This window comes from Penicillium citrinum (genome assembly GCF_028827155.1).
Source record: "Penicillium citrinum strain IBT 23319 chromosome Unknown utg000006l:1.0-3011923.0:1.0-3012962.0, whole genome shotgun sequence".
In the NCBI taxonomy this organism is placed as follows: domain Eukaryota; kingdom Fungi; phylum Ascomycota; class Eurotiomycetes; order Eurotiales; family Aspergillaceae; genus Penicillium; species Penicillium citrinum.
Window position 1 is genome coordinate 1,078,992 of NW_026622691.1, and position 21,831 is coordinate 1,100,822.

Sequence of the window (21,831 nt, forward strand, 5' to 3'; positions counted from 1 at the left end):
AAAAATGGCTGAAAGCATATATTCATGAATTGATCATACTACAGTTTGAACATAGGAACAACAAGTGGAAGTCTATTGTGCATAAAATCCTTTATAAAAGTTGTACATAGTTCACATATACTGTCGCACTGATACCAACCAATCGTCTTAAACGGAGAAGACTCGGTGGACCCCCGGCGACGTTGGAAGAGGGAAAAAAAATGGAAAGGTGAAAAACAAAAATTCCAAAATCCCATGAAAATGGAAATGTGCCGTTAATGTCCACTTTTTACCCAAGGTCCAGGGTTAAGCACAGTAATAGAAAATTTGAAAAAGTCTGACACACAATACAGTACTATGTACGCCTGGGAGTATTGCTACCCTTTCTTAGCTCTGGAGTCTGGTATGCCTCCCTTCGTTCGGCGCAGGGAATGCAGAGGTATTTAACCTTGAGTGAGTTAGGTTCAATTGCAATCTTGATTGTGCACTTAGTACAGATGTGTATGTGCCTGGGTTGAATAAATGGTTAATTGTTAAACATTATCATTGACTGTGATGAGATTCCAAGGTTCCCTTGAGGCTCGGTTGTTCGGTTGAGCGGTCTATACTTCTCAGGCTCTGATACAGTATATACCACAGATAGTATCTATAATGCATCACAAGATCAAATGGTCTGGTCAATATATCATCTTGAAGACCGAGGGAGAAGCTTTTGATTTCTTTCTTCCTCTCTCATGACGGTAGTAATATATTAGATTCTTTGCGTCGCAGTACCTAGTGTAACGGGCGGTAATGTTCCATGATGTATGTACGACTAACTAGTACACGCTGCGGAAAAAACTTTGGACTGTGCGACAATCGCAAGAAAGACTCGAGAGAAGAGATGAAGGATATAGGAAATAATTGGAATTCTATAGCCCAGTAGAATAATGATCGAGTATGCTCTATAGAGTATAGTATAGTAGTATACACATATAATCAATGTAATAGGCGTACTGAATACTGTACATGTAAGACCCCCGCTACCACAGCCGGCCCTGATTACCAAAATAATAATTTTGCGTCCCTCCTCCTCTCATCCTTCACCACTCCTCCTCCTCCACCCCTCACCTCCCTCGGTGTGTCTCTCTCTCTCTCCACCAACTCCCATTTTTTATTCCTTAAGCTGACTGTTGTAGTCCCCTGCTTTCTTTGCGGTGGTTTTCCCCGTTTGGCCCTCGCGAACGTGTTTCCCCGTGTGAGCTTCTCCGAAACTCTGCTCGGCACTCCTTCCTCACTTCCAACATCTCTTGAAAGTGAGAACTGAAAGGACCCGATCATCCTCTCGTCCTCCATTCTCTTCGACCTCTCCAACGTCCGTGGATTTTTGGCGCCTTCATTTGGCCCACAATCTTCTTTTTTATTCCCCTTCCCTTCCCCCCACCGAAGGATCGACTTTAGCCTCAACCGCCCGGACTTTTCGCCGACCTTCATATCCCTACCTGCGACATTGTCTCGCTTGTTCATAGGGCTGATTCGGCTGTTACTATCCAACGGAAGTTGCCAGCAACCTTAGACACGCCTTAAGTGGATTTTCTTGGTTGCGACCTCTTTTTCTACGCGGATTGATTGTGCGGGCCACCCAGCTCGTTTCTTTTGCGACTTGATTGTTTCGGACAGTGACAAGGCAGTGCCTCCTTCACATTGTCGGGCATCCCCTCAATATCCGCTCGCCTTTCCCTCAATTCGTGCATTTGCTAGCACCGAGCTATTCAGGCTCTCAATCACTTCGCAGTAACCCCGTTCAGGCTACCGATGCGACCAGTGGTCTAGATCGTCGACCCTCACATTCCTCCCATCCTCGCGAATCGCCGTCTCAACAACTTCTCGAGAACGAAGAAAAAAAAATTCTATCGTCTCGTGCCGCACCTCGAAATTCCTCAGATACACCGCGGCGTGGGATCAATTCGTGACAGAAGGACATATACTGCTTCGTGGATTGCAAGGTGAAAGCCTTTCTTTTTCAATTCACCAAACGGTGCCGGAGATACACGCGTGAGCGTTTGATTTGAGATCTCCAGGACCGCCAGAAGGAATAGAGAACTCCGCCTGTGAGCAGAGTGACCCTGTGATTCCAACACGGAAATACTTTTCTCTTTTCTTACTCTACTCTAAGTTTGAGGTTTTTTCCATTTTCACCACCATGAGTGCTACTTTTTCCTACGCGCAAGCCGCCAAGGGATCCTCCGGATCACCAGTACCCACCAAGGCCGCACCTACAGATGTGCAAAGCACCGAGTCCAAACCAGAGGAATCGAGCAATGATGCTACGCCAGAATCAGTGACTACCGCCTCCGAGACCGACACACCAAAGGAAGCCGAGAAGGCCACACCGAGCGTGAATAAGGAGGACGAGTTCACGACTGTCACTAGCAAAACCCGTTCAAAGGTTGTCCACTCGCGAACCTCTTCACCGAGCGTCCGAACTACAAAGGAGTCCAAGGAGATTGATGCCTCAAATACCAACGGCAAGGCCGATAATTCGTCAGAGAAGAAGTCCCAGTCTGATGCAAAGAACGAGAAGTCTGAGAATGGCTCCGAAGGTACCAAGGACAAGTCTGAAAAGTCTGACAAGTCTGAGAAGGCCGAGAAGAACGAAAAGAATGAAAAACCTGCTCCCCCGAAGGAGCTCAAGGCTGCCCCTCTCCCAAGCGTGAACATCTGGCAGCAAAGAAAGGAGGCTCAGGATGCCAAGGTCAAGACTACACCTGCCTCAAAGACCGCCTCTGGAAAGACCGAGGAGGCCCAACAAGACAACTCTAAATCCGGCTCCAAGAAGAAGGGTGCCGATGGAACAACAGAAGGCGCCAAGGGTAGCAAGAAGTCCGATGGCAAGGGCCGCGATGATGCTCTCCCTCCCGTTGCCGATGCCTCGTCATGGCCCACTCCCCAGGTCGCGCTGGGTGAAGAGAAGAAGAAGGCCCAAGAAAAGACCGAGAAGACTGAAAAGACTGAGAAGAGCCCAGTCATGCGTAACCATGGCAAGGAGAAATGGATGCCCGTGGACTATGTCCCTACCGCTGTGTTCAACACCCCTCTCCCATCTTCTGGCCGTGGGGGTAGCCGCCGAAGTGCTCGTGGTGGCCGCGAGAGTGGCCGTGGCCCTGCTCACGCTGCTGGTGAGAAGGCTGGCTCTGGACCCGCCACTCCGGGAGCTACAGGCAAGCAAAACTCCGGAGAGCGTGGCAACAACGAGGCTGGCCCCGGTCGCGCAACCTCTCTTCCTGCGCAGTCGCGTCGCTCGACCAGCGCCGATGTCAATGGCCCCGAAGGTCGCAAGACTCAGCCTGCTGAGCGTGGCCGCGGTGCTCGTACTGAAGATGCTCACACCAACGGAAAACACGCCAATGGCGAGAATGTCCCCCGTCCCCAGAAGCAGTTCGGCAAGCATGGTCAGGCTAACTCGAAGAACCCTAACCTGGCTGTTGACTCTCAAGCCGCTTCTCGTGCCAATGACCGCCGTGCTGAGTCTGGCTCCAAGTCTGCTGACCCCACTGGTTTCGAGTTCAACAACCGTGGATCCCGTGCCAACCGTGGTGGCCGTGGTCCTTTCAACTCTTTCAATGGCCAAGGATCCCAGTTCGGTAACATCGCCAACAACAACTTCGTCCCCAAATCATTCGGTGGTTTCAATGACCGTCAGCGATCGCACAACGGCCTTGCCAACGGAAACCAACAAGGCAACCGTATGCCCGTACGCTCTCCCTCTCTCCCTGCCTCTGGAAACATGTACAATGTCTACCCTTTCCCCGCCGACATCAACACAATGTACGGCTACCAGGCTGTCAACCCTGCACCTATGAGCGCCATGCCTTATCAGCAATACATGGAGCCCTTCTCCCTTATGAGCATGCTTTCCATGCAATTAGAGTACTACTTTTCCGTGGACAACATGTGCAAGGACATGTTCCTGCGTAAACACATGGACTCTCAAGGCTTCGTTCCCCTGGGTGTGATTGCCAGCTTCAAGCGTGTGAAGTCCCTTACTGAGGACTTCGAGCTTATTCGCCACGTCTCTCGTCAACTGCGGACTGTCGAGTACCAGACCGGCGAGGATGGTGTGGACCGCTTGCGTCCTAGAGAGAAGTGGGGACAATGGATTTTGCCCTACGACCAACGCGAGATCACTGCCCAGCACGAAGGTGCTGCCCCTGCGACATACTCCGGCAAGACCGACGAGAACGCTCCTTTCAATGGCCACGGCCCTAATGGCTCCCTACCGAACGGTGCCCAGCAGTTTATCCCCAATGGCACTGGCCCCCGAGGCCCTCAAACGCTGTCTTCCACGGCCCCTGAGTTTCAGCCATCAATGCCACCGGTGGCTCAGAATGAAATTGCCAATGTAGGACACCCCACAAATTCTGACATATACCCTGACAAGAGTCCCCCCGCGATTATGCTCTTTTCCCTCCCATCGCTGTACCGACCCAGAAGTTAACCATCGCCCTGCAGCGTGTGGACTAGATCCAAATCCGACGAGTCCTCCCTCCTTCCACCATGGCCTCGTAGTGCCAGCTACCGGGTAAGATTGCTCTTCGAAGGCTTGACTTTGAAACCGAAGTTTTTTTAAGCTAACCTTGCCATGTTCTTCTCAGCTCCAAACGCGTTGGCGATAATAGTCACCCACATGGCGCCTTTTGCTCGGCCTCCAGACCGCCGCGGTGGAGAGGAAAGAGAAATTTTTCCTATAAAAAGTCCGTTAATGTCAGCAATTCTTCCGAACAATTTCCATCAAATTATGCATCTGCGGCTCGATCCCAAAGGAGGAAGCCCAAACAAGGCCTTGTCACCGGCCCACCTTACGTCTCATGGTCAAATTATTTGGCCAGCAATTTCGAGTTGCCATTGTACAATGAATTTCGGCGTCTAGCCATTGATGATCTTTTATCGCGACACGTCGACTATGGATTCAATGCTCTCATGTCATTTTACAAAACTTGTCTTTTCGGTTCCTCTTCTATTCCTTCAGAAGTCCTGACAGACCTGGCTACTTTGTCTCGAAGTCCACCCTTCGACCATCACCAGGTTGTGCATGACCTCTTTTATTCAGCCCTCAAGAGCAGGAAGATGGGGGAGTTGAACCGGGATAGGGCTGGCCTGGTCTATAACCGTGAACGTCAAACAAATCCGGTCTGATGAGATCAAGCGCGTTGAATACCTTCTCGTTGCGCCTTTTCGAAATTGTGCCCTCTTCGTTCTTCCTTTCTTCTGTGTGTTCTTTGTCCTTGCTTTTCTGGGATCTATCTTCTTATTATTTCCTCTGCTCTTTCATCAAATCATGATCAGCATTGTTGTGTTCAAAAGGTCTTGCATACATCTTTGTCCAGTTCTTCTTCCTTCTTCTTTTGCTTCTTTTTTTTCTAGAGTGCCGAGTGGTTATTTCCATCGCAACAACGGCGGCTTGGTTTTTATCCGTCCATTGTGCACCCTCCGGAGTTTCTCTCTCGTCTTACCTCTTTCACTCGTCCTTGCGTGTGCCCTGCAGGTGTTTGCTTCTCGTCCTCTCTTTCTACCTTTTTCCATTATTCTCGAAATACTTAGGAGTCCGGGCATGATATTATGAGCAAAATATCCTCCCCGCTTTTTCGATGCCCATCTCTACGGTGTCCGGGGCCCAAAAAATGATTGATTTTTTTTTCTTTTCCTCTTTCTGCGCTCTCCATGTTCCCTTACTTCTTCCTGACCATAGAGACTTTTTGTGATTTTACTTTTTCGCCTCTCTTCTCCTTTCTCGACGTTTCCCAGCTGTTTGTTTTTCAAACTTCGTTCTTATTGATTCATGTCTGCTTGTGCCGGTGCGGCCTTGCATGCTGGATCCTAGCGAGTCTCAGCATGAATGGTGCTTTCGACCCAGAGCAACGCAATGGTCGAACCCAACAATGAAAAAAAAGTGTCTTGTATGATGTCAACTACCCTGCTCCATTCCAATCGAGTCTTATCACTACGATCTTGGGCCTGAATAATTTCGCGAGAGGAAATTCCGCCTTCCCGAGGTTTCATCCAATCGCCTGTTGCATAAAGATGGCTGTTCTCGATGATGGCTTCATAATTCGGTCATACCATCCTACAGCTTTTCTCTACGTTATTGCGTCTGCTTATACCATGCTTCGCATATCATTAACTTTTCTCTTTCTGAAAACAGTGTGTCATTTTTTTTTCCTCTTTGGGTTTATTATTGTGCATAAATCAGGTCGTTCCGAGTTCTTGTTGGGCTGCTCATATACTTCCTTCACTGAATCTGATATCCGGGAAATTCAAAAGATTCAAGAGAACGATCCTCATTACTTTTTACTTGTACTGTATGACGATAGACTGGTTAACTAAGTACAGCGGTGTATCATAAATTTGTACATGACTGCTGACCGCTTTTACCTAGCACGCACTTCAACATACATACCCGCCTTCTGTTTGTACTATTTCCCCCCAAGTAGAAAGAGTGGCAGAAAAAGGCAGGTTCAAACTTTAGTCACGACCCAATACAGCCGTGCAACACAAGGTTGAGACTACCTTCTGCTCGTTTCTACCTACCACCCATCTCAGTAGACCCAGTACCTTCTGGTCATACCATCATTCTCGACCTTTTGCTGTGGTAGAAAGAACTGTAGAACGAGGGGTAGATTCAAACTTATGTCATGACACTTCAGACCCAACTGTATTCTTCCCGTACCTTCTCCGCACGGGAATATGGCCTGAGGCAGCCACACTTAGACCATCAGCAGCGACGATTATCCGAAGGTCACTGCTCTTCGCTCCTAACCCCTCATCTCCATCAAACTTCTCCTCTTCAAACCCCTTTCTCGGCAAGGCAAAAATGGAGGCAGCATCTCGACAGTCCTCGAGACTGTTACGGTCTCGCGGATTAAGTCTCCAGCAGCGCAGCCGTCTCCGACCTACCACAGCAACTTGCGTCAGTACGACACAGTCACGAACCGTGTCAAATTCACCTCGCAGCCTAGCTCCAGAGTCCCTTTTTAGTGGATTTGCTGCCGTTCCTCAGCAAAGCTCCGGTGGAGCACCCACTTACTTCAATAATCGCCCTTCTCTTCCCGCAAACACCGTGGTACGATTTGTCCCTCAGCAGACAGCATGGATCGTGGAGCGGATGGGAAAGTTCGACCGTATCCTTGAGCCTGGTTTGGCTCTTTTAGTTCCTTTTCTTGATCGTATTGCCTACGTTAAGAGCTTAAAGGAGTCGGCTATCGAAATCCCGAGTCAGAATGCCATTACGGCTGATAATGTTACATTAGAGTTGGATGGCGTGTTGTATACCAGGGTATTTGATGCCTACAAAGCAAGGTAAGCAACTTTTGTTCCGTTCAGTGTGTTAAAGATAGCCACAGCTGACAAACTCCATAGCTATGGCGTCGAGGACGCGGAGTATGCCATCTCTCAATTGGCGCAGACGACCATGCGATCAGAAATCGGCCAGTTAACGCTCGACCACGTCCTCAAGGAGCGCGCTACCCTCAACACCAACATCACACAAGCCATCAACGAGGCTGCACAAGAATGGGGCGTTGTCTGCCTCCGTTATGAAATCCGTGACATCCATGCACCAGAGGCCGTTGTTCAGGCCATGCACCGTCAAGTCACCGCCGAACGATCCAAGCGTGCCGAGATCCTGGACTCAGAGGGACAACGTCAGAGTGCCATCAATATTGCCGAGGGTCAAAAGCAATCCGTTATCTTGGCATCAGAGGCTCAGCGCGCTGAGCGAATCAACCAGGCTTCCGGTGAGGCTCAGGCTATCGAGCTTCGGGCGGCTGCTACGGCTCGGGGAATTGAGGCTGTTGCCAAGGCTATCCGGGAGGGTGAACAGGATGCTCACAGTGCTGTTAGCCTGAGTGTTGCCGAGAAGTACGTCGATGCTTTCTCCAAGCTTGCTCGGGAGGGTACTGCTGTAGTGGTGCCGGGCAACGTTGGTGATATGGGTGGCATGATTGCCAATGCTATGGCTGTTTACGGCAAGGTTAGCGAGTCCCAGGCTAGGAATATCGCTGCCAAAGCCATTGGAGCAGAGACTTCGAACTCTGAAACACCTTCAGGGCAGAACAAGATTGTCGGTGATGCCGAGCAGGTCGAAGAGGTTGCGGCCCGGGATGGTATCTCCGATAATGTGGTGGAGGATATTCACGAGAACAATCAGTTCAAGCAATAAGTCGCCCCAGTCCGACTATGATCGATGATCCCAACTCCTCCATTATTCCCTTTGACATGTACTCTTCCTCCCCTTTGTTTGCTTTCGCATCCCAGCCGCTATCCTCAAGCACCCCTCGCACCATGCGGTGGGCTTTGTATCAGTACTTTCTGGCAATAACTAGCATTGTTGTTCTAGTGACTTCCAGACTATAGAATAAAAAAATAGTTGCTCCGGAGTCAATAGATTTGACCATCCTATCACAGTGCTGTAATGTTAGTAGGGAGAGATCCACAAAGGCTTGAAGATTTTATGCAGATAAGCCAGGGCCCTCGTGAAGTTTTTGAGAAGATAGTCTCATCTTTATACAAAGTAATGCGAGCTCACAATCTCTATTACCTCAACGGCGAGCGATACAAGCAACTGAAATATGATATCCACGGAGCACGTTGGTATTATTCAAATTGTATGCTGATTGCTAGACCGGGAAAATATAGACTACTGAGACAGCTACTATTGCTTTTTCGCAAATTTGTGGCTGAGAGCTATATAAACACTGTGATTCAAGACGAGTTTCACGTCTGTCATCCATCGTTGCCGACTCCTTCAGATCCGTCTGATACGAGACTTCTCTTGAACAGGCTTTTCGCTTTTCGGGCCATACCCTTTTTTTGTTTGCTTGCCAATTGAACTAGTAGTTCAATTGATGAACAGTATCCCTTGCAGTTGGCTTATCATCTGCTCGTCAGTTAGTGTAAATGACGAGCAGATGTAGAAGAAGAATCACTCCTATCTCCATATGTAGTTAGATCATTGTGTATTTCCCATACTTATTCTAGCTTGGATTTTTATAGTATCAAAACCTGTATTATATTCTATCTCCAATATCTTGGAGTCTACTTGGGTATCTACTCTGAATCATAATTGAGAATTAGAACAATATAAATAACGATATAATCTATATAATAATTGGAGTGACAAACGCGGGAGCTCGGGCCACGCGAAATCCGGAGAATCGCGACTTTTCGATTCGCGCCCTTCTTCTCCCCTCACAATCTCAATCTTTCTTTCTTTCTTTCTTTCCTTCTTCATTTTCATCCCTATTCCCGAACAATTCAGCAAAATAGTTCGACGACTCAATATTACCTTTCAGCTCTTCTATTCAGATCGGATACACATCCAAAACCCAATCTCCTAACTGTCATTTCGAGACGACAAAGATTACCTGATTCCAAGCCCTCCTCCTCCCCCCACGCCCTACCTTGTCTCCGCCCAGACACCGTGAACGAACCAACCACGCTGGCCCGACGTTGCTTGTGAACTGTTCCAGAGACTGTGCAGAGATTGAATCCACTACCAGACTTGCCATCTCGAATTCGAAATATATTTCAGACCGATATACTTCCCGTGTTCGTTTTGGATTGCGGCGAGCGGCGCATGTTGCCTGCGTTGCGCGATGCATATTATCAAGCCTGTTTGGCTTACACACGGAGGTGAATTTACCATACAACGTGCCAGTTTGGCTCAGCTTCACTCTTTGCTGGATGCAATGTGATAGATACTTGAGCTATACCGGCTCCATGTCTAGCGCCTTTAATGCGAAGCTTGTCGAGGGAAGGATTGCTAACTAGTTCGGCGCAGGTGAACGCAAAGATTTCGAGGTTTATAGCTGTGATGTGTCACCGGATGGGAAGAGACTGGTTACGGCTGCTGGAGGTGAGTCTTCTTTGAACTGATGGTGACAGAGATGCTGCAATGCCAGCTTCTCAGAGATGTGCGGTGACTGACATGGACTTTGTGCGGGTAAACAGATGGTTACGTCCGAATCTGGTCCACTGAGGCCATATACAATACTGGGAATCCGGAATTCGCTGGCAAGCCGAAACAACTGGCTTCCATGAGCAACCACTCGGGTACTATTCATACTGTTCGTTTCTCGCCTAATGGGAGGTATTTGGCTTCTGGGGCAGATGACAAGATTGTTTGTGTCTATACACTTGATTCGAACCCTCCTACACACTCTACATTCGGTAAGTCCCGACAATAGCTGATTTGCGATCTAACACGAGGCTTGCGCTAACAATTTCCAATGATGTACAGGCTCGGATGAAGCCCCGCCAGTGGAAAATTGGCGTACGATACGACGATTAATCGGCCACGACAATGATGTGCAGGATTTGGGGTGGTCATTCGACTCGTCGATTCTGGTCTCAGTTGGTCTGGATTCCAAAGTGGTGGTGTGGTCTGGACATACATTCGAGAAATTGAAGACTATAGCGGTACATCAGAGTCATGTCAAAGGCATCTGTTTCGACCCGGCGAATAAATATTTTGCAACTGCAAGTGACGATCGAACCGTTCGCATTTTCCGCTTCACCTCGCCCGCACCCAACTCGAGTGCCCACGACCAAATGAACAACTTCGTTCTGGAACAAACAATTTCAACTCCCTTCGCCAATTCACCTCTGACCGCATACTTCCGTCGATGCTCCTGGTCACCAGACGGCATGCACATCGCAGCCGCAAATGCCGTCAATGGCCCTGTGAGCTCTGTCGCTATTATAAATCGTGGTTCATGGGATGGCGATATCAACCTCATCGGACACGAAGCTCCTGTCGAAGTATGCTCTTTCTCACCTCGTTTATATTCAAGAGAGCAACCCAAAAAGAACCAGCCTGAAAGTCACTCTGGACAACACCATATTACCGTTATTGCTTGCGCGGGTGCGGACAAGTCTCTCAGTGTCTGGATCACAAGCAATGCTCGTCCTATTGTGGTTGCGCAGGAAATGGCTGCCAAGTCTATTTCGGATCTGGCTTGGAGTCCTGACGGCAGATGTCTTTATGCCACTGCTCTTGACGGTACAATCGTTGCAGCTCGGTTTGAAGAAGGCGAGCTGGGTTGGGCTACGGAAATGGAGGAAAACGAGAAATCCCTGACCAAGTTTGGTACAAACCGCAAAGGTGCTGGTATCACAGAGACCACAGACGGATTGAAACTAGAAGACCAAAGTAAAGCAGTCGAAATTAAGGGTGTGGAAGGTCGTATGGGTGCCCTCATGGGTGATGGTCAAGAAGCGGCTGTCAATGGGAACAACAGCAACAATAACAACTCCACGCAACCTTCAAACGGCACAACTCCTGCCCAGGCACCATCACCAGCCCCCGAAAAGACTCAACAAACCAATGGCACCACGTCAACTCCTACATCTTCTGACGCTCCAAAACCAGATCCGTATCAAGCCAAGCTGGAGAAATTAAAGCAGCGGCCTACTTATACAAAAGATGGTAAGAAGCGGATTGCACCGCTTCTTGTTTCTGGAGCCGGAGGAGGCGAGTCTTCTCTTCCTCAGACTCGCTTGATAGCATCTGTCAGCAACCAAGTGAAGGGTGACGCACCGACATCTATCGTTGATCTCTCAAAGCCTTTCGACGGTCTCCCAAAGGGAGGGTTGACGTCTCTTCTGCTGGGAAATAAGCGCAAGCTTGCTCAATTGGAAGGCGACGAGGAAAACCAAGTTGAGAAGCGAGTGGCTGTAGCAAGTCAGAATGGCGCTACTCCAATAATGGCCAACACGCCTGATGGTCTTCTACCTGCACAAAATCAGCCTGCGGCGAATGGACAACAACCTACTCCAGAATTCATTCGACCTGCAGTGACGAACCCATGCATGTCCGTCAGCCAGCTACGTCTTGCAGTACCCAAAATACGAACTCATATCCTACGAGCGCTGGATTCGAGTGGAAAACCGACAGAACCTCCTGCCTCCGCCGGCGCTCCTACTGCTCCGACTGCTGCAAACGAGTCGTCCAACAAATCTCGCGCAGATGTGGTATTTGAAGCTCGGAACCCTGCACCTGCTAGCTTGACCGGCCGTGCTGTTGATCGAGAACCTGTGCGACTCACACTCTTCCGCGGCGAACAACCATTGTGGCAAGACTTCCTCCCTCGACCCGTTCTCCTTGTCACTGGAAACCAAAATATGTGGGCTGCAGGTTGCGAAGATGGCAGTATTTACATCTGGACACCTGCTGGGCGTCGCCTGGTCAGCGCCATTGTCCTGGAAGCACAGCCGGTAATTCTGGAGTGTAATGGGCCATGGCTCATGTGCATCTCCTCCGTCGGTATGTGCTATGTCTGGAACGCGAAGCACCTCTCATCCCCCCACCCCCCGGTCTCTCTCCAACCCGTACTCGATGCCGCTATCCACAGTCTCGGTGCACACCCTACTGCCGCTCCCGCAGTGACCGATGCGCGAGTGAACTCCGAGGGACGAGTCGTCATCTCGCTCACTAATGGAGAGGGATACTCATACTCACCATCGATGTACACCTGGCAACGAATCTCAGAGTCCTGGTGGGCTGTCGGAAGTCAATACTGGAACTCCACTGATACCCCCATTGGGAATCTCCAAGCACGCGACAACCAGTCTGATAACAAAGATGCCAAAGCTGCTGTCTCAGCAGGCATTATCCCCTTCCTGGAGCGTAACACGACGAACGAAACCCTTCTTCGTGGCCGGGCGTACTTCCTCCAACGACTTATCAAAGTCCTTCTTTCGCGTGAAGGCTACGAAACTTTCGAATCCAGCGTTTCTATTGCTCATCTTGAGAACCGTATGGCTGCTGCTCTGTCCTTGGGCGCAAAGGAAGAGTTCAGATTATATCTGAATATGTACGCCAAGCGGATTGGAGCTGAAGGCCAGAAGATGAAAGTCGAGGAATTACTTAAGGGATTAATTGGTGGATTGTTCGATGACGAAGAGGGTACTGAGACGGTCAAGCGATTGCAGGAGAATGAGCGCGATGGACGTAACTGGCGCGAAAGCTCCGAGGATCTGTGTGGCTGGCCGCGGGAGACTCTGCTCAAGGAGGTTATTCTTGCACTGGGTATGTTTATCTTTCTTTCTATCTTTGATGTCCTTTTGCTAACATTTTCATGTTCAGGTAAATACCGCGAGCTCCAGCGTGTCACAGTTCCTTACGCCAAACTGCTAGACATGGTTCAAAGTACCGACCAAGGCGATGCCATGGACCTATGATCCCATGCCTAGGTGGTGAACTATCTTTGTTTTTTTTTCTTTTTTTTTCCCGTCTATCTTTGCTTCTTACCTTTTCCTTAACTTAGAAAGGGATTCTGAATCGGCGTTTCAATATGGTTTGGTCCGGCCAGACCAAGGGAATGCGAGTTATTTATGTGGTTTCTGCATGGCTTGATCATGTTCTATCTTCCTTTCATTTTCATGCCCTCTTTTCCAAAGGGAGGATAATTTCTTTTAGTTATCGCTCTTCGTGATTCGCGTGTATCATATCCTCGGCTCTGCCTGGCAAGGCTTTTTCATATTGTTCTGCAAATCAATGACAACCTCTCCGCCAACTCCACCAGTTGCTAAATACACAATTGACTATACCTCCATCAAATATAATCATCTTCACAGAAATCATCAAAAATCCAATTCTCTTTCAACCGCTTCCTCTGCTCTTCCGTCTCCACCGCTTCAAATGTCTCGGCTTTCAATTTCTTCTCTCGAGCCTTGGCCTTTTCAAACGATGCACTCGGCGTCCATCCCTCACTACAAACACCAATGATATCCTGACACTCCTTCAATTGATCATCTGCATCAGCTTGTGCGGCGTTCAATCGTAGACATTCTTTGATTTCCTCCTTTGAAAAGGATATCGGACATGTATCGTTTACTTCACTATCACTATCGATGTCACTGTCGATGTGTCCGGTAATTTCCCCCCATTTTCGAGATAAGACGATCAAATCCGCTTTCAAAGTGACAACGTCGCCTTCCCAGGGATCATTAACATGATGCCAGAGTCTTCGACGAAGTTTATTAAATCTCTCTGACAGAGCCTTATCATGTTCTGGGTTCAACTCCGCTGTCTTCTTGATATATTCGTGATGAAGACGTCCTTTCCGAGCAAGTTCTTCCTGATGTAATCGTTCTTTCTTGCTCACATTGTTACCGATTTTACTTGGTTTCAGTGGTGGAGCCGGTTGTTTCCATGGTTCGATTATACCCTGACTCCTAATTGATAATGGGATTCCGGATTGAAGGAAGAGTGGGAGGATAGTGGAGTATTGCCAGTCTATCAGACCTTTTACATCGAGATCCTCTGTTACGATGACATTGTTGGGCTGTAGATCTGGGTGTCGAATCACTGGTCTTTGAAGGTATGTATTGGGTCCCGTGGGTATCAAGTATGGCGCTATGGCTAGGTATTTTTTCAGATTTTGGAGATGTTCCAGGTGAGATTGGGGTTTGTAGGCGTAGAGTTCTCGTCTTAGTCGTTGGAAGGGGACGAGGGGTTTCCCGAATTCTTCGAGATATTTGATTTCTTTGCTGGCGCCTGCTGTGAGGGCTGCAAAGGAGTCTCTGTCTGTTTTAATTAGTTCTATACTGTTCACAGGGCTGGTTTTCTATCATGGTGAACTACGTGGATGTGATTACTTACATGGACCGCGCTCTACGTCTAGAGTGAGTCTTTTCCCAAACCAGAGACGAAATGAGGTATCCGGACCAATACAGAATTGCCTCTTGCTATCCTCCATAGTTGATGTGGTCTCGTTTTCAAGCGGAACCCGAGGATATTTGTCGGGCAAGTCATCAGAATAATAAAGACTGCCACCCGCGGGAAATTTCAAAGCCAACAACTTCGACTCAAGCTGTACAAGATTCGTGATAATAGTCGTTTGTTGCTGTTCAGATAAATCAAACCAAACGTCGCCCAGACTTGTGCCTTGGACTAACTCCATGAAGATATACTCGGTCCCCGCGGGGTTATCGGTAATGGTTGAATAGCCGAAGACTCTTGGAATGGGCAACCCGTGCGAGCGAAGGTAATCCATCGTCGCGACTTCACTTCCAATGAGAAGAGCCTTTGGCTCTGTGACTGGGAATGGGATGCGAGCCACAAACTGAAAGCCATCTTGCATGGTGATGATAAAGGTACGATTAAAGCCACCTTCGGCGAGCTTTTGGAAGCCGGTAATATCATTTTCTGTTTTGCCTATTGACTGCGCTGCGAGACGCTTTAACTCGGGGAGATTGAAGATATTCCGTCGTTCGGAATGTCTGAGGGTGTTATTGTATCTAATTTTCATGGAGTATTAGTATGATTTGATGTCAGGTCAAGTGCTAGTGCAGTCAGTGGGTTCGAGGTACAGTGTGCTGTGGGGATTTAGCTTACATCCATTTCCCTGATGTGTACTCGAAACAGTCGTCCGAGTCAGGTTCGGGCATAATGTATTTTACTGGGAGTAGCCAAACAGTATTTTTTTGCTTTTGCTAGAATGGACTACAGTATGTATCTACCGCTGCTATGACAAGGGGATGGGCCGTTTATATTCTCGGACGCTCAAGGTTAGTGGGGTGGCATGCCGAGTGTGGCTGTGAGAGGCAAAGCTGTGCGCGTCCCTTTTCGATTGGGTCAGCTGAGCGTTGGATTTTGGTGACTCCGGTGTACAAAGTAATACTTACTACTAGTTGAGTATGTTCTATAGTTTTGGTAAGTTAGGGACTATGCCAGACTATTTAGTAGTAATGATCATGCGCGACTTAGTTATTTGCTTGTGCTACTCATACTCTGAGCGTGTGATTGTAGTCCACCTCTTTACTGAGCCCTAACTCACTAGCATAATGGTCAATAAATGTCTTCTTAACTAAAGGGCCATTAATGCCACTACTTTTAAATGAGAAGGATGTTATCTATAGATATTGCCTTTATGATGTCAAAGGGAAGCTGTTGAGGATCGCAAGGCTTGTTGTTTTGATACATAAGGTAGTTAGTTATAGTTGTCAGGCGACTAGTACGCGTAATCCATGACAGCTCGTACCTAACCTACTACTTAGAAGCCTCTTCTACTGAGATCTCTCTCCATCAATTTCCTCAAGGTCTTTGCGGAGCTGGTCTTCATCTCTCGGGATGAATCGTACCTCATACGTCTTTGGCATGCTCACCACAGTCGTCAAATCTGCAACTCCTTTGATTGGATACGTTTCGATATATTTGGCAGCTCAAATCTCGAAGGCTGAGAGCATTCGTATAAATTTCAGATACAATTCCCGATAGGCGAGCAAAGACCCAGCGCACATTCGGTAGGCCGACGCTGAAAGTAAAGAGTGGGTTGTTGGGATGCTCTAGCCATCTTTCGGGTTAGAATTTATCTGGGTCACTCCAAAGCTTTGGATCTATGTCGTTGTTAAGTTTATTGTCGTCAAAGATACAGAAAGAAAGTAAAAGGGGGCCTCTTACCCATATTACACGCCCACACATTCAAGAAAATCGTGGTACCAACAGGAACTCCCTTCCCTTCATATACAAATTCTTTGTTGGTCGACCTTGGCATCGCGAACACACCTCAAGCACTCACGCAGAAATGCAACGATATATTCGCACTTCTGGTCATCGTAAGCATCACATAGTGGGTTGCAACTTCCATATATCGTCTGGATTTCAGTGATAGCATTCTGCTGAATATCTGGCCTTGTGGCAAGAAGGCATATTGCCCAGGTCATGACAGCAGAGGTTGTTTCAAATCCGGCAGAGAGCATTTTTATGCTGATTGATGTAAGTTCAGTATCACTGAGCTTTGCCTCCTTATTTAAGGGTCACATTTGCCTGAATGCACGGGTTGTGCGTTCCATCTTTGATCCGCTGGTCGAGGCCACCATTCAATTTTGCCAGGTATTTATCACGCCTTTGCGGTATTCTCCCGCTTTTCGCTTCCCAAATGAAAATGATATCAAGTGAAGAAGGGGGGGATATAGTCTTGTAAATTGTCGGTAGTGCTTCGGAAACGACTATCTCGTTTCCTACATGTGCTATTTCCGAGAAGAGATCATCATTGTGACTGGTGAGATCCTTGTGCCCCAGTTAATCGTAAATGCGAAGGACAGACTCAACCTTTGCACTAGGGGAGCAGGATTGATTGGGTTTATTCTTGCGCCGCCATATTTGAGGATTTCGCTGATGAAATCTTTCGTTTCGAGGTCAAGTTGAGGAACGTAGCTTTCCACCGAGGACCAATTCAAGGTCGAGGCTGCTCCTTTTCTTCGACGAATCGGAGACTAGCCGTATGGCGCTGTTCCAATTGTTTTACCGGCAGTGTTTGAGACAAGCTGAAGAAAAGCCAAAAAAAAAAATGTTAGAAGCAAGACATATAACTGGTGAGCATGAAACCAGCCTTATGGTAATCCAAAGCTCAGGCCTTGATGCCATAGCCTGAGGGTTATGGCCTAGTATGACCCTTGCTGCTGCTGCACTGTTGATTTCTATCACCGGAAGATTTTCTAGTCGACCTGGTATACATCTCCGTAATCTTGGGCCCATTTACGGTACTTCTCAGCCGCATTTGTTCGAAGTTTATGTAAATTCCCGACAAGAGGGAATATAGGTGGAACACAAAATCCGGAACGTGTTTGCTGTAGCAGAAAGCCTCATTTATCAGCACATAGACCAAGGAGACCCAAACCGACATCACACTCACTGGTGAGTTGACAGCACCGCCACTTGTAAACCATCCGACTAACTATGTAGTGGCTTTGCCTTGATCGATTCATCACTCGAACAAAACAGTACGCCGTTCGTCTAGGTTAGGCTCGCCAGCTTCGATGTTGACGGCATTCATGAGCACTACATAGAGCCACTGTACCAATTGCGCACATACAGGCAATTTTCGATAATGTTTGTCATGATTGAGGTTTCAATACTAGTAGTGACGACTGATGTGCTAGCTCGCTATCTGTAGTTGCTGCCACGCTGGAGCGTTTTCACGGTCATCCGCAATAAAAGATGCAATATTGTAGTTTGAAGAGAATATACACAGCTGGTTTTCCTGAAACCATGTTCTGTCGTCTGACCGTGTTTGTTGTATCCATCTATACATACTATATACTCTAATACTCCGATGGTCTTCCGTTGTTCTGCAATGACGTACAGGGCTTGGTAGTCACGTGAGCGGTGAGTAATGACTGGCAGAAAACTCCGATGACATCGCAGGGAGTGCACGGAAACGAGTCGACAATTCTCTCCTTTTCTTTGCTGCAAGCTCTACATTACTCTCTTTTAGCCATTGACCTTGTCCACTGCTCTCAGTGGACTCTCCGTCACCACGTCTTCCACAATTTCCCCCTCTTTTTCCTTCGCTTCGTCGATCGATCCGCAGCTGGTTCTGCATTTACCGCGCGCCAACCCTGCGCCGCTTTCCGCCTTTGCATCTCCCCCACCTCCCACTTCACTCTTCGAATCGTCGCTTCTACTCCAGCAAGAAGAAGAAATCCAATAAAATGCCTCCCAAGAAGGCTCAAGTTCAAGAAAAGGTCCTGCTGGGCCGTCCCGGCAACAACCTGAAGAGCGGTATCGTATGTGAGGACCCCACTCCTTTTTTCTGTGTGATTTTTTGGTGCACAGTCCACTTTTTTAATTCCACACAAAAACTATTTAAGTCTCTGCACTTCCCCCTTTCCTTCTTCCCTTCTTGATATTTTTCTTCAACCATGACAGAATCTGTTCTTTAAAACAGAATCATAATCTGGTCAATTTGCTGATCATGGATTGAGTATTCATAGGTTGGTCTCGCCAACGTTGGCAAGTCCACGCTTTTCCAATCCATCACCAAGTCTTCGCTGGGTAACCCGGCCAACTTCCCCTATGCCACCATCGATCCCGAGGAGGCTCGCGTCATCGTTCCCGATGAGCGCTTCGACTGGCTGGTGGACCACTACAAGCCCAAGTCCCAGGTTCCCGCTAATTTGACCGTGTACGATATCGCCGGTCTGACCCGCGGTGCTTCCACTGGTGCTGGTCTTGGTAACAACTTCTTGTCTCACATTCGTGCCGTCGATGCCATCTTCCAGGTGGTTCGTTGCTTCGATGATGCCGAGATTATCCACGTTGAGGGCGATGTCGACCCCGTCCGCGACTTGACCATTATCAGCGAAGAGCTGCGTGTCAAGGATATTGAGTTCGTCGAGAAGGCCCTTGAGGCTCTGTCCAAGCAGACCCGCCGTGGTGGTCAGTCTCTTGAGATGAAGAAGATGAAGGAGGAGGAGGCGACCACTGCCCGCGTCCTCGAGTGGTTGAAGTCTGGCAAGGACATCCGCAATGGAGACTGGTCTCCTAAGGAGGTAAGATTCTACTTCCTATTTTTCCATTCCCATCCCTCAAAGTTTTCTTTTACTCCAAACTCCTATCATGATGAATAAGAGCTCTGCTCGAATATAAACCCAGCTCGCCGAATGTCCTCATTTAAAACTCACGAGAGGGCATTTTGAGAGAAAAAACTTTAACTGAAACAATTTGGAGTTTTCATAATGATTCAAGCAATCACTCAGCCACTTGTCAGCGCACTCGTGCTAACATGAGTACTTCTAGGTCGAGGTCATCAACCCTCTTTTCCTGCTCACTGCCAAGCCCGTTGTGTACCTCGTTAACCTGAGCGAGCGTGACTACATTCGCCAGAAGAACAAGTACCTCCCTGGTCTGTTCGAGTGGTGCAAGACCAACTCCCCCGGCTGCCCCATTCTGCCCATCTCCGCCTGCTTCGAGGAGCGTCTCACTCTGATGGGCGATGACGCTGCTGCTGCTGAGGAGTGCAAAAAGCTCGGCACCAAGTCCGGTCTACCCAAGGCCATCACCACCATGCGTACTGCCCTCAACCTGGCCAGTTTCTTCACTACTGGTGCTGACGAGGTCCGTCAATGGACTATCCGTAAGGGTACCAAGGCCCCTGCCGCCGCCGGTGTTATCCACACCGACTTCGAGAAGACCTTCATTCAGGCCATTGCCTACAACTACAGCACCCTGCGTGAGCTCGGTGACGAAGCTGCTGTCAAGGCTGCCGGTAAGGTCATGACCAAGGGCAAGGATTACGTCGTCGAGGATGGCGATATTCTGCTCATCAAGGCCGGTGCCGCTAAGGGCTAAATGCATATAGCCATATAAACTATTGGAAATGATACACCGATGAGAAGTCTCAATTGCTTTTATCTTAATTCTCGTATGAACTGTAGAAGTGTAGATCTCAATTATGATCACTTGTACGGTATTGTCGTTGATCGGAGTAGCTCCATTTATTCAACTTGCTTTTGACTCTTATGGCGCCCATGGGATAGATGCATGTCTATTGCCTTTTTAAATCAGCTTTTACAACCAAATTTGGTTACTCCAAGGAAGAGTCTTCCTGAGGCACGCTAATATTCGGGGCAGCTGCATTTTGAAGACCACTGGTCTGGCATGTTCCAACATTCTGAAGACATGTTAGGGTTCCCATCTCAAGGTGCTTCTGAATACCATGGATATATATCACGACCAGCCGTAGATGGGACCGGGGCGTTAAAAGGGATTTCTCCGGGAAACCAGTCAATAATATGTCCCAGCTTGGCCGACATCGGATGCATGAATATATCGAACACTATTTGATTCGATCTGGCAAGTGCCAGTTTGGATATTCCTGAGTTGCTCCTTCCCATCTTTCGCAAATCCGATATCATCACGTGACCTCCCCGCGATCCCACTTCTCGCACTCGGCGCAACCAGGAACATTCATCAACCAGCACTATGTTCAAGAAAGAGTGAGTGAACCTTGTCAGTGTGTCGGAGGCATTTTAAGATGCATTGTGGAGCTGTACTCGACTTTCAAAGCGCGAAATTCCGCCAAGAATTATGCTTGCACATAAAGAAGCAGCTATCATCGCACCACAAGCTAAAGATTGAGGCTCCTAACCACCCTCAACGTTGAAACAAAATATCTGAAAGAAAATTGAAGCTAACCAATTCATTATTAATGTTTTAGCATCCCCCCAAGCAATCGGTCCAAGGTTAAGTCCTCGGTGCAGCGTGGTCTCCGCCAAAAGCTGCTCGAGACCTACCCAGGATTCGAGCCGTATATCGAAGAGATCATGCCGAAGAAGGGCTCTCTTGAAGCCGTGAAACTGTAAGTTAAGGGTTACCGATATACCTAGCCTTACTTACTACATCTTTCTTTTTTCTCTCTCGAACCAATTCGACGAGATACCCATCAATTTCCAAATACAACAAATCTAACCGCCTTAACAGTCCCGACAGAGTTACCCTCTACACGATAGACTCAACCCCTCTCTTCTTCCAACCCTTCGATGGCCCACCAATCCCTCACCTTAAAGTAATCCATCAATTCCCCTCCGCCCTCCCAACCATTCAGATCGACCGCGGCGCAATCCGCTTCGTGCTCTCCGGCGCAGCGCTCATGGCGCCCGGACTTACCTCTCCAGGTGGCCGATTGCCGGACAAAGAAAATGCCTTGGAAGCTGGTCAGGTTGTTGCTATCAAGGCGGAGGGTAAGGAGGAGGCTTGTTTGGTTGGTATGTTGAAGGTTGGAACCGAAGAGATGAAGAGTAAGGGCAAAGGTGTTGTTATGGATGAAGGACATTACCTTGGTGATGGACTTTGGAAGATGCAGTTGGATTAAGAATATTTATATTCGGCTGGCTGTGGAGGTCATCTGTGCCACTCAGTGGTAGCAGCTCTTGGAGACTTGAACTGCGATACACCGTAAAGGTGATGGACGGGTGTATATATTATTAGTAGTACCCTCTAGGTACTTCGGATGATTGATGAAATAAAAACATGAATTTTGGTTGCATTTATATCTCATTTGGCCAGTGGAACATAGCGAGGAGAGAACC

General features: G+C 48.2%; 6 protein-coding genes across 6 annotated transcripts; 5 read left to right on the plus strand and 1 right to left on the minus strand.

The window, feature by feature from the left end:
• Positions 1-2,161: 2,161 nt before the first annotated feature.
• Positions 2,162-5,154, plus strand: N7469_006938 (La domain family; the record flags this gene model as incomplete). Its single annotated transcript, XM_056645856.1, has 2 exons — positions 2,162-4,437; positions 4,782-5,154. The coding sequence occupies 2 exons, from the start codon at positions 2,162-2,164 to the stop codon at positions 5,152-5,154; spliced, it is 2,649 nt and encodes an 882-aa protein (XP_056499297.1).
• Positions 5,155-6,829: 1,675 nt separating this feature from the next.
• Positions 6,830-8,176, plus strand: N7469_006939 (SPFH domain-containing protein; the record flags this gene model as incomplete). The annotated part of the gene is made up of 2 exons (XM_056645857.1): positions 6,830-7,314; positions 7,375-8,176. 2 exons carry the CDS (start codon positions 6,830-6,832, stop codon positions 8,174-8,176), a joined length of 1,287 nt encoding a protein of 428 aa, XP_056499298.1.
• Positions 8,177-9,611: 1,435 nt separating this feature from the next.
• On the plus strand, positions 9,612-13,197 carry hir1 (putative histone transcription regulator Hir1; the record flags this gene model as incomplete). The annotated part of the gene is made up of 5 exons (XM_056645858.1): positions 9,612-9,648; positions 9,797-9,871; positions 9,967-10,185; positions 10,256-13,045; positions 13,103-13,197. The coding sequence occupies 5 exons, from the start codon at positions 9,612-9,614 to the stop codon at positions 13,195-13,197; spliced, it is 3,216 nt and encodes a 1,071-aa protein (XP_056499299.1).
• A 374-nt stretch (positions 13,198-13,571) lies between these two features.
• On the minus strand, positions 13,572-15,408 carry N7469_006941 (uncharacterized protein; the record flags this gene model as incomplete). The annotated part of the gene is made up of 3 exons (XM_056645859.1): positions 13,572-14,545; positions 14,621-15,258; positions 15,356-15,408. 3 exons carry the CDS (start codon positions 15,406-15,408, stop codon positions 13,572-13,574), a joined length of 1,665 nt encoding a protein of 554 aa, XP_056499300.1.
• Positions 15,409-18,282: 2,874 nt separating this feature from the next.
• On the plus strand, positions 18,283-20,092 carry N7469_006942 (YchF/Obg family ATPase; the record flags this gene model as incomplete). Its single annotated transcript, XM_056645860.1, has 3 exons — positions 18,283-18,528; positions 18,736-19,293; positions 19,541-20,092. The coding sequence occupies exons 1-3, from the start codon at positions 18,454-18,456 to the stop codon at positions 20,090-20,092; spliced, it is 1,185 nt and encodes a 394-aa protein (XP_056499301.1). The 5' UTR covers positions 18,283-18,453.
• Positions 20,093-20,725: 633 nt separating this feature from the next.
• Positions 20,726-21,614, plus strand: N7469_006943 (translation machinery-associated protein 20; the record flags this gene model as incomplete). Its single annotated transcript, XM_056645861.1, has 3 exons — positions 20,726-20,739; positions 20,961-21,101; positions 21,224-21,614. 3 exons carry the CDS (start codon positions 20,726-20,728, stop codon positions 21,612-21,614), a joined length of 546 nt encoding a protein of 181 aa, XP_056499302.1.
• Positions 21,615-21,831: the final 217 nt, after the last annotated feature.